Source organism: Cucurbita moschata, unplaced genomic scaffold (genome assembly GCF_002738365.1).
Source record: "Cucurbita moschata cultivar Rifu unplaced genomic scaffold, Cmos_1.0 Cmo_Scf00022, whole genome shotgun sequence".
NCBI classification, from domain to species: Eukaryota; Viridiplantae; Streptophyta; class Magnoliopsida; order Cucurbitales; family Cucurbitaceae; genus Cucurbita; species Cucurbita moschata.
Genome location: NW_019268538.1, coordinates 1,289,084 through 1,300,620, shown reverse-complemented (window position 1 = coordinate 1,300,620; position 11,537 = coordinate 1,289,084). Strand labels below are relative to the sequence as shown.

The window sequence follows — 11,537 nt, the reverse complement described above, 5'->3', positions numbered from 1 at the left end:
GGGGGGGGGGGGGGGGGGGGGGGGGTTAGTCTGTAGAAAAGATGTTGTAACATTTTAAATCTTTTTTGTGAAAAGAAGTAAAGAGGAAAAGTTAACAAAGGGATATACATCCTCCAATGTAAAACTTTCAGGTAAAAAAGGGTTAAAATTAATAGTTCAGTCTATATAGTTTGAATTTGGTTTCGATCTCGACTACATGGTTTTCAATTTTCCATCATAGTCCATATAGCTTTGTCAAATCTCCCAAAAATGTCTCTACCATTATGAGGTGTTAATAGTTTTCTTTCACAACTCCTTTTCTTTGGAAGGGGAAAAGAAGGGCGATGAGCTGCCATTCGATATAAGGCATATCTAAAGGTTAAATTGTTGATTGTATCATGGTTTGAGCCAAGTCAGACATAGAGGAAAGCAAGTTGTGCAACCAACCTAAGTCTTAAGTCGCCTACTCTTTCATATTTCAAAACCCCCGTCCCCAAAACCTATTTCGCCACCCAACTTCTTTTATTATTTTTTTACCCAAATTAAACTTTAATATAGTCTCCCAATTTAAACTCTACCCATGCCTAAAGTTAAACTTATTGTCTCTCTTTTCCACATGAAAAATGGGAGAAAAACCCATATCAAGTAAGAAAACTGATAACATATGGTAAGAACTATGATGTTTTGGGAGATCTAACTTCCACAGGACTACAATGAAAATTTTAAAATCGTAGAAATCAAATTGAAACCAAGCCCAAACCCCAAGGACTAAAGTTGTGATTTAGCCTAACGAGAGAATCTAGTAAAGAGAAAAAAGGTTCCTAAACGGACCTCTGAGACAGATTTAAAGTATTTATAGCTAAGGTGCAAGCACCAATAAAAGTTTCCCAATGCCTGACGTCATTGACCATTTGTAAACTGAAACTAATAAACGCATGCATTACAAAGTTCAAATTCATCAAAGAAATTGAATTTGTTTTGCAAGACTTCATAGTTTCTTTGAATTAAATTACTACAGTTGGTATATAGGAATAATGCATCAACCATAGCTAGCAATTTACCTGAGTGTGGTTCCTGGACTGTAGAGTGGATTTCTCACTGCATATTCAACATACAAATTGTATATGTACTTCAATGAGTCCCTTAGATCACCGGTTCTAGGATGGGTAACCAGGATAATCTGAAAACAAAAGAAATAATCCATCATTTTAAACAAAATTGAACTTTAAACTAAGTTATAAATCAAGCAATGCAACACTACAGTTCAAGGCAAGGATCCCCATTTTGCACCACAGGTTAATTATTTCTCAAAAGCAGCAATTTTAAAATAGCAGCTTCACAGGGCTTCTTGAAAGAGTCCAACTTTAACTCTTCAAGAATAAAACAAGAAACAAAAAGGAGGTTCATTGGAAGTACTAATTATCACCAAGGAAACTGAACTTTATTAGAACAAGACAGAAAAGCAAGAAGAAAGTGTAAAGAAGAAAGAACCCAACCCTTTAAAACTCCCATCTACCTTGTCAAATAACGAGGATAATAACAATGAATAATTTACAAAATGACATAAACCAAACATTAGTTTGATTAAATCTCAATAATTCATATGTAGTCAGCTCCCGACAATACATTATTTCTGAGTGGATCATGCCATATGTGATATAGCAAGATATTTAACTGAACAATTCAAGTAGACATGCATGAAACTACAGCGGCAAATATGAAAGAGAACAGAGAGAGGAAGGTTGAAATAACCTTTATCCCTGATGGAGTTTCAGTAAAACTGAGCTTGTAAGTATTTGTACGAAAACTGTGAAATGAACAGCCTTGGCCAGGCAACTGAGGCACTCCAAGATTGCCTTTATCAGCACTGTACCAAAAAAAGAAAAATGAAAGCCATCACTTCAAATTCAGAATCTAACTCCCAAAAGAAGCTCATCTCTTCTCAATAAGATAAGACTTGGAAAAGTCGAAATCTAAATCTACAATCAAATTAAACATGATATTAGTTACTGCCACCAGACCATAAAGGAGCACTGTATTTGTTGAGTTATTAAGACATAAGAATATGGTTCGTATCAATCTCCCATCTTGTTCGATCATTCCATTAACTAGGCACCCCAAAAACCAAAGTAGTTTCCTAGTGAAGGAAGAAAGGCAAACCTGGTTGGGTCCATCTTGGCAGTAAAGGATTTGAGAGAGAAGAGCAAACCAAACATAAGTTTGTGGTCTTGCTGGGGATTCAATGTCCGAAGTGGCCGGTTCCACTCTCTGTAAAACAAGCAAACTCCACTCCTATTGAAAATATACATCATATGCACATTATTTCCAGTTGCTGTTGGGACCGGAGGCGAAGGGCTAATCTCTGACCCACCAAAGAACTGCATGGTTCCTGGGAAAGACCAAATTGAATCAAAACAATGATCATACGAAAATGGTCTACGAATCTGAAAATCTGACCAAACTCCCAACATTTTCACTCGACTCTACAATCAGTAGCCTAGCAAAGCAACAAAGAGTTCAGTTCTTCCCCGCTTCTTCATTTACCTGACTCGTTTTCTCTGGTAGGATTGCAAGGGAGGTGATAAGAAAAACAATAAATACATGGGATCTAATCCAGTAAAGGGGAAGAAAATAATAAATTGGAAAAATTATAATTCATAAAGATTAAAACAAAAATCGCCAATCGCCAATCGCCAATGTGTAAAATCTAAGCCGAATCAGATCAGGATTCAATACAGCAAAAATCTGTATGGCTCAACCTAAAGAAACAGATGCATTTCCTTTTAGCCTTTCCACAAACCACTCATTGCAGAGAACGTACCTAGACTGGAGAGAGTTCGTGATGGAGCTGGACAGTGACAAATTCAAGAAGGAGAATCAACGGAGTCGAGAAAGATGAAACCTCTGAGAGCAAAGGTGGCAGAAAAGAGGCTGCGATGGATACAATGATCAAATTCTTAATCGGTCAAGCAATGATTACCGGCGACAACGGCAGAAGATCGGAGCTTCACGGCGCCAAAGACTCCTCCGATGATATGATAATCGCTCTCTAGTAATCAGTCGCTGCGCGCCAAGTCGACACTGATCTCTTTGTTTCATTTTAGCCCAAATTATAAAGGTTTAAATATATTTTTAATCGTTCTAATTCGTAATTTCATTAATCTCAAAATGGGCCCAATTTGAAGTTGGGCCCATTTTGATTACATTCAAATTGGGCCCATTTTGATTACTTAAAAAATATGGGCCCATTTCGATGTTATAGGAGGCCCAATATTGATGAATACGGGCCTCCAAAGAATTAAGAAAAACCCTAATATCCATCTCTACTTCCAATACCCTAAAAAACACAGTCGAAGACTTCCCGCTATAAATCTTCACCATTTCTCCAATTAGGGTTTTTGTACATTATCGGCCGTCGCCGTCGCCGTCTCAACTCTAGAGAGGGAGAGGGAGAGGGAGAGAGAGATTTGCATTAGGAAAAGATGAAGACGATCCTCTCATCGGAAACTATGGATATCCCCGAGGGGGTGAAGATCAAAGTGAACGCCAAAATCATAGAGGTAGAAGGCCCTCGGGGAAAACTCATTCGTAACTTCAAGCATTTAAATTTGGATTTCCAGTTGATTACCGAAGAGGAAACTGGAAAGAAGAAGCTCAAGATTGATGCCTGGTTCGGATCCAGGAAGACTTCGGCTGCCATTCGTACTGCACTTAGCCATGTTGAGAATCTTATCACTGGTGTCACCAAGGGTTATCGTTACAAGATGCGGTTTGTTTATGCTCATTTTCCGATCAATGCTAGCATCACCAGCGGCAACAAGTCTATCGAGATCCGTAACTTTCTTGGTGAGAAAAAGGTATAACTCTTAACCCCACTTTATTGTCATAAGTTTCACTATTTGTATTCTGGATTCATGTTTACTGCTGCGTTTGGAATTTTACCATAATTGAATGTGAAATGATCGATTTGTAGGTGTTAAGATGAACTGGTTGACTAATTTGTAACTACTTCATGACGAAAGCCCTAGCTTTACAATATCATTCATTCTCCTTCCTCCTTTCGTAATTGTTTTAGCCGTACCCCTTGAAAGGGCATATGTTTAAAAATAGATCAGTTAATTTGTACATTGTCTTTACTTGATTTGATTCTCCACAATGTCTATGGTTTAACTTCAGCACCAACAAACACATAATGTCAGTTAGAGAGCAGCAGTGGGTTCAACTATTTTGGAGAATTATTGTTTTTTCTATATACTATCGGTATCTAAAATATAAAATGATGTTCCTTAAGGTTGAGTTGAAAAAAAAACTCCCCATGGTCGGGATTTGGAATCTAGATTTGACACTTGATGATACATTTTTCTACATCTCCCACTTACATCGCCACCTGTTCTTCTACTAATCCCCACAAGCTAGTTTGGGTTCTTTTAATATGCTTTTTTTTTTTTTTTTGCTCACATGCTTGGTAGAATAATTGCTTAGTAGTTGAATTTCTCTATCTCAAGCATGATAAAAAACAGGTGGGGCCACTAAAAAAAGGTGTATTTTGTTTGTCTAGATAGTAATTTCAATTATTTGAAGTCGTGCTCAAACTTTCTATCCTTAGGATCACTCTTTATTTATGTACTTCTTTACTTGAGTCTCACAAAAAATGTAGTAAAAACTACTTTGATTACATTAGAAGGAAATAGATACATTGAATGCTGTCCTTTAGTCATTTCATCCAAAGTCCAATTGTCATAAAATTCAAACATTTATATAAACATAACAAGGACGTACTCCAAATAATTTTTATTAAAAAATCCTCTTTTTTATTTTCATGCTTATTAACAATTGTTCTTGTAAGTACATTTGTTACTATTTATATGATGCATGGATGTGAAGTCTTTCTTCTCTGCAAAACAGGTGCGAAAGGTGGATATGCTTGACGGGGTATCGATTGTTCGATCTGAGAAGGTCAAAGATGAGTTAGTCTTGGATGGTAATGATATAGAGCTTGTATCTCGGTCTGCTGCCTTGATAAACCAGGTCCCTTTCTCTTCCACGCCACTTTGTGATTTATTCTTGCTTGCAAAACTTCTTTGCCTGTACAGGTCATAATCTGTAGTCTTATACTTGTTTTCTTCTGGGTGACAGAAATGCCATGTCAAGAACAAAGACATCCGGAAATTCCTTGATGGTATTTATGTCAGCGAAAAAGGAACTGTTTTCGAAGAGGAGTGAAGAATCTAGTAGTTTTGTTCAACCACGCTTTGGCCTTTGGAGATAATTTCATCTTATATATTTTATGTTTCATAAGTAGAGAAATTCATGGAAGCTGGTTTTTGGAGGGATAAGTATGTGCTGTAGACATATTCACAAGCTTTTTAGTTCGTCGCTGATGTCTGATAGAGGAAATGCCAGTTTTTCATTGTTTGGTTTATATTTCCAGGAGACCTAATTTTGTTCTTCTTTGCAAGGGTGAGATGCTCTGTCAATTTTTCAATTTTTAGTTAGTATGGTACGATGAAGCAAACTTGGTTACTGTGGATGCACTTCTTTTTTCCTTTTGGCCAAAAATTTTGCAATTTTGCGTTTGCTGACTTCATATTTGGTGTCTTACCACCAAGTTCACGTTTTGTCATATATAGAAAGCCGTTTTTTCCTGCCAAGCTATCTGTAATGTATTTCTCGCACTAATGAATTATTTGCTTATAATGATTGGCTGGTCGTTGTGCTTGATTATGATGTGATTCCTGTAATGGTGACAGAAATGTACACCCAGAGTTGCAAGAAAATGTGCCTGAAGCTCGTAAGCAAACAGCGTGTCCATGGGTATTTGAACCCGAGTATTCAAGAAAAAGCAGAATATTTGATGAAAGAATGGAAAATCCTTTTGAACAACCTGTTATAACACTATTATAACAGGAAAGCCTTATTTCGCAGTTGTGTGAAGGACTTCAAGCTATGCTAGTCGGAGGTGGAAGAGAAGATTACTTAATGGAGCTCTCTTTGTTCATGGCCAAAGCGCAAAAGATCGGCTTAGAAAAATTTATGGTTGTCCATTTTAACCTACTATTGTTGTATCGCTGTCACCTTCATGATATCAAACGCATTTGTTAGGCAGAGGTTTTCATACCCTTGTAAGGAATGTACGTTCCCCTCTTCAGTCAATGTGGGATCTCACAATTCACCCTTTTGAGGGTCAGCATCCTCGTTGGCACACTATCCCATGAGATCTCACAATCCACCCTTTGGGGGCCAGCATTCTCGCTGGCACACCGCTCTATCTGACTCTAATATCATTTGTAACAGCTCAAACCTACCCTGCTGATATTCACCCATCTTCCACCCCTTGGGGGTCAGCATTCTCACTGGCACACTGCTCTATGTCTTGCTCTAATATCATTTGTAACCGTTCAAACCTACCACGCATCTGTTAGGAAGAGATTTCCACTCTTATAAAAAAAAGTGTTTCGTTCTCATCCAATAAATGTGGGGTCTCACCATCTACACCTTTATAAAGAATATAAGATTTTAATATATATTACAAAGTGTATTTTTTTCTAAATAAGTGACTAAAAATGTAAGTACATTTATTTATAAATTATTTGTAACTTTAGACTTCATGAAACGATATTTATATTTTTAAAATTCCAACCATACCCCTAGTCTAAGATTAATTATATGCATTAAAACTCCCTAATAATTTTTCCCAACCAAACACTGAATATTTATAGATGACATAATACAAGTTGACAACTTGAATCCGTCCAACATTTTTTTATAGTTTAAAACAAGTTGAAATATAATACGTTTGACCAAATCTCATTTCTAGAAAATAAATAAATAAATAAATAAAAACGTTGACTTTTATAAACGACATAAAGTGGATCTTTGGATTATGTTCTACCCCTCTCTTTACTCGACACCTGTCCTTTCCACCACAGCTCTCTAAACCTTTTTTTTTCATTAATTCTATTATTAATAAACTTAATTACGAGCCTTTGATTTGGATTAAACACAATTATGAATTGATTTATTTTGGTTTAGTTGGTTAAGGATGATATTAATTACTATTGTTATATTAATTAAGGATCTAGATATTATATCTCATCTCTTAACTTAATAATCAAACTCATTTCACAAAATGGACGGCTGTGATTTGATGAAAAAAGAGTGAATTCATTCATGATGATCATGATCTACTGCTAAAATTATATAATAAACTAAATTAAAAGTAATTACATGACAAAATTGCTAAATCATATCATTATTCAAGCCTTCCTTCGAGGACTACAACCAAGCTCCTCAAACCCAACAAAGATTTCATTTCTCATCATCAAATTTGGAATTAGAATATCATTATCCTCGTACTCCTCACTATCAATGCTCAAATCCTCCAAAATCTCTCCTTCTTTCTCTCCGCTCCCGCCGTCTTCGTTAAGCGGTGTCATCGGAGAGCCCACGGTGGCTGTGCCGAGCAATAACCGATCAGGGTCTCCTATCGTCAGGTTTTTCGTGGGAATTGCAGACGACGACCTGTTTCGGGAACTCCCGGCAAGGGAATTTCGATGAGTTGGACGTGGATGAGTGTGATCTCCAGTGTATGTGACGATGAAAGTTTCTGGGTCGGCGTTGCTCCGTTCAACTTGCTTTCTTGCCCCACACCCTTTTGAGCTGCTGCAACGGTAATAGTTCCTATGATCATCGGAGGAGGAAGTTAATTTTTTCGAAATACAAACAAATTTCATATCGTTACAAAGAGTCGTGACATGATTTAATTATATATATATATATATATATATATATATATATATATATATATACATACATATATATATATGTGTATATGTATATTTAAATACCTTGGGTAGGGAGATCCTTTAATGGGCTTTTGCCCATATTTGCGCCAAGCCCACATGTCTGTTGAGAGATTATCAGCAGTCACATGGCATACGGTTCTCTTCTGTTGATTCTTTCTGTAAATAAATAATAATTCATAACAATAATTAAAAGAAAAAGAAATAAATAAATTTCAATTTTAAAATAATTTTATTATGACAACAAAGAAATCAATCAATTAAGATTTAATTCAATGTAAATTTAATTTTATTAAATTACTTGCCTTTTTCTCGATTTGGGTATGTGAGGAGGCGTCATTGGTGAATTTGGGAAGTCTGGCCGGAAAAGTGGCTGTTGCCGGTGATGGGATTGCAGCGCCACCGCTCCGGGATCTGGCTGTGGTCGAATGGGTTTAATTCCGTGTCGGGATTGGCGGGTTGGAACCGGATTGGGGATTTCCGGTGCGGCGGGGGCGACGGCGGGGGCGACGGGGTTGGGGAGGAAAGAAATGAAGGCTTGGTGTAATTCATGGAAGCCGTTGGGCTGTTGGGGGTGAAGGATGTCGGAAAAGGAGAATGCGACGTTGTTTGGATCGTCGTCAAAAGTTAAGGAAGCGAGACAAGACAAGGCGGTTTCTGCGGCGGAAGCGGCAGTTGGGTCGGCGGCGGTGGAGGTGGAGGAGGTGGAGGAGCCTGAATAGCAGCTCCGGACGACGGCGGAGAGATCCCAGTCGTCGTCTCCGGCAGCCATGGAAAGGATTACACAAAAATCGAAATGAAAAAAAAAAAAAAAAAAACAAAAGAAAGACGAAATTTTAGGAAATTGGTAAAAGGGGTACAAAGGGAAAAGAAGGGACGGCAGAAAGGACGGCGCTGACTTTTTAGCTCTTTAGAGAGAGAAAGAGATAGAGAGAGAGAGAGAGAGAGAGAGAGAGAGAGAGATAAGAAATGAAGAAGAAAGATCACTGACTTTTGAATTTCACTAATTCTTAATTATGTATTTATAATCTCCCAAAATCATATTTTTAAAAAATATTAAAAATAAAAACTACCATAATATAAATTCAATAATATATATATATATATAGGTATTTAGTTTTATCCTTTGAGTAAAAAAAAGGGTAATTATGGAAATTTAGTAAATTAAGTGATTAGTGTTGGGTTAAAATTAATAAATCCTATATTTTCGTCTTTAATTAATGAGTAATTTTAAGAGTTTAAAATTTTGTAAAAAATAAATAAATAATTTAGATACAAAATGGTTGTCCACAATTGAACCTCCCATCTAACGGTCATATGCCTTATATTAATCCTACAAAACCACTGGCTTATTAAAATACTTGTATTTTACAACGAGTAAATACAATTTACTGTTTTTTTAATATAATCCTCCTTATTTAAGTGGTAATATTTAAATTTTCCTACCTATAAAATAAATAAATCCTATACTTTATTGAAATGCTCGTAGTTTTCTTGTCTGTCTAGAATTGAGCTCCAGAATTTGACGAAGATAAAAATTTGAACATAGTTTAAATGGTTATGAAAACGCGGTTTATATATATATTATAATTTTTAAAAAAAATGGGAAAGGAGAGGGGGGAGGTTTTATTTTTTTGACTTTGGGAAAATGTCAAATGGGGACAAAGGACGATGGGTTTTGTGGCAGAGTGCAAAGGCGTTACCAAGTTTGACTTTGACTAACCATTCATTCTCCGTCTCTTTGTTTTCATTGGCTCGTAGGTTTTGTAGGGTTTAGGGTTATCTATTTCCTCCACGCGCCTTTCTCTTTACGTGAACTTCACTTTTCTTCCACATTGGTTCTTTTCTTTATCTTTCCTCGTGTCTTCGTCACACTTCCCTCCCTTGCGACTGGGGGGGATCTTCCCTCCAATGGTTTTCTCAACTTAGTCGGTGAGGTTTGGAATTTCGTTTTTTTTTTTATTTATTTTGTATGGTATGTGATCAATTGTAACGCCCCCCAACATCATCAAGTATGGGTGATTTTATATCTTTATTTGAAAAGAAAATTAGGTGTCGATCGTTGCAATCGAGGCTCGACCGAGTCTTCTCCCTCCATTCCTTCGTTCATCTCTTAGCTCTCTCTCTCGATTTACTTCAGCCCACCATACTCATTGGCTACCTCTCCTTCGCCTCCTCCATCATTCAACAAATTGTCAGACAACGTCACACCCACCAAACTGAGTGTCTATTTTCATTAGATAATCAGTGCAACATTAAAAAATGAGTTAATCATCCACCAAGAAGAGAAACCAACATGTGTTTATAGTTTAGATGCATGTCCTATAATTGCGTGTTGTATGTTCTTGGTGTGCGTGAACACTCCACCTTTCTCAAATCTTTCAGATAATACGAGACATATACTAGAGACATGAAAAGTCCATGTCAACATGCACTACCAGCAATATATTGTCCACTTTGTCCCATTCCCATTACATATTACAGTGTAACAGCCCAAGTCCACCGCTAGTAAATATTATCCACTTTGTCCCATTACATATCACCGTCAAATTCACGGTTTTAAAACGTGTCTACTAGAAAGAGCATGTTTCGTTTCCCTCTTGAACCAACGAAGGATCTCACATTTTATGTTTACTACTAGCATACTAATTCTCTAAGAAGTCGAGTCAATACATATTTCAAAATGAATTCTTTTTTCTTCCTCGTTCTCATAGATTTTGTTTGATGACTAAAATTTATGTTTTGGTTTTATGTGACACGAGTTGCAACCAAACCAATTGTCCATTAATCTTTTTGTTAATAACTTAATTCAACAAACCCATAAAGACCAAATCAAAATTTCAAGTTCGAACCTTTGACTTACGGATTAAGATTACGATGTTTAATCGATCTTAAATGTTAGAATAATGTTTTGTCGTATGTTACAAAGATGGTCGAATATTTTGGTTCATAGGATTGGTTCATAGTATTTCCAAAAAAAAGGCATTTGTTAGGAGAATCTTAAGGTTTTGGCTTCCCTTTGTCTTTTCTTTTGTTAACAAGGTAACTTATTTCTCCCCATTAATGCAATTTTTTTTTTCATTAAACATTTAAAAATAATTTTTGTGGTTAACAACCAATTACCCAATTCATATATAACACTCATTCTAAACTATAATAATAATAATAAAAATAAATAAAAATACATCTAAACATTTTTTAAAAATTAAATTAAACTTTAAAAAAAATGCACAAAATAGGAAAATGATAGGTAAAAAAACATATGACAGTAAACACAAATTAAAAATAAAAATTATTAATTTTAATTCAATGGCGTTGACTAATTGAGTTTTTAATTTTTTTTTAATATTTATTTGTTTGAACATAAATTAGTGAGTTTTTTGGGAGATTTTCACTTTTATTTTCCCTAAGCAAATGTCATATAAGTTGAACATAAGGTAAAAGTTACTATATTTTGTTGAAAGTCAAATGTTGAATTTAGCAATATTCAAAGTTAAAATATAAAGCTTCATTAACTTAGTCAATTTAGGATATATATACACACATATGTGTATATATATATATATATATATATGGTAGGGGTGAGATGGGGTAATTAATTAAAGAAAAGATAGTTTTTGAATAAATGGGGTGTGATGTGAGGAATCTTTGCCTAATTTTATTTGTTTTCATAAATTAAATTTTTATATTTGGTATCTAAATTCTTTTATTTTGGGTTTTTTTTTTTTTTTTTTTTTTTTTTTTTTTTTTTTTTTT

At 35.5% G+C, this 11,537-nt stretch overlaps 3 protein-coding genes across 8 annotated transcripts in view; 1 reads left to right on the top strand and 2 right to left on the bottom strand.

The window, feature by feature from the left end:
- LOC111459786 (trafficking protein particle complex subunit 1-like) overlaps positions 1-3,071 on the bottom strand; it is a 5,490-nt gene extending 2,419 nt beyond the window's left edge. For 3 of the 5 annotated variants that reach the window (XM_023102847.1, XM_023102843.1, XM_023102846.1), the window contains exons 1-4: positions 2,801-3,071; positions 2,140-2,368; positions 1,732-1,846; positions 1,041-1,159 (exon numbers count right to left, since the gene is read on the bottom strand). In XM_023102847.1, coding sequence (XP_022958615.1) covers positions 1,041-1,159; positions 1,732-1,846; positions 2,140-2,363 — 458 coding nt within the window. In that variant the 5' untranslated portion in view covers positions 2,364-2,368; positions 2,801-3,071. Of the gene's footprint in view, positions 1-1,040; positions 1,160-1,731; positions 1,847-2,139; positions 2,369-2,448; positions 2,464-2,523; positions 2,538-2,800 lie in introns of those variants that run through there. The other 2 variants (XM_023102844.1, XM_023102845.1) reach the window with 2 other exon arrangements.
- Positions 3,072-3,335: 264 nt separating this feature from the next.
- LOC111459785 (60S ribosomal protein L9-like) lies at positions 3,336-5,630 on the top strand. 2 transcript variants are annotated; one of them, XR_002713336.1, is made up of 4 exons: positions 3,336-3,836; positions 4,885-5,007; positions 5,116-5,353; positions 5,429-5,630. XR_002713336.1 is itself a non-coding variant. In XM_023102841.1 (3 exons), exons 1-3 carry the CDS (start codon positions 3,462-3,464, stop codon positions 5,200-5,202), a joined length of 585 nt encoding a protein of 194 aa, XP_022958609.1. In that variant the 5' UTR covers positions 3,336-3,461; the 3' UTR covers positions 5,203-5,630. The 2 variants fall into 2 exon arrangements, 1 of the variants encoding a protein (XP_022958609.1); XM_023102841.1 differs by having other exon boundaries at positions 5,116-5,630.
- A 1,496-nt stretch (positions 5,631-7,126) lies between these two features.
- LOC111459781 (probable WRKY transcription factor 27) lies at positions 7,127-8,757 on the bottom strand. The gene is made up of 3 exons (XM_023102837.1): positions 8,087-8,757; positions 7,827-7,940; positions 7,127-7,659 (listed from the first exon to the last, which is right to left on the bottom strand). The coding sequence occupies exons 1-3, from the start codon at positions 8,551-8,553 to the stop codon at positions 7,236-7,238; spliced, it is 1,005 nt and encodes a 334-aa protein (XP_022958605.1). The 5' UTR covers positions 8,554-8,757; the 3' UTR covers positions 7,127-7,235.
- Positions 8,758-11,537: the final 2,780 nt, after the last annotated feature.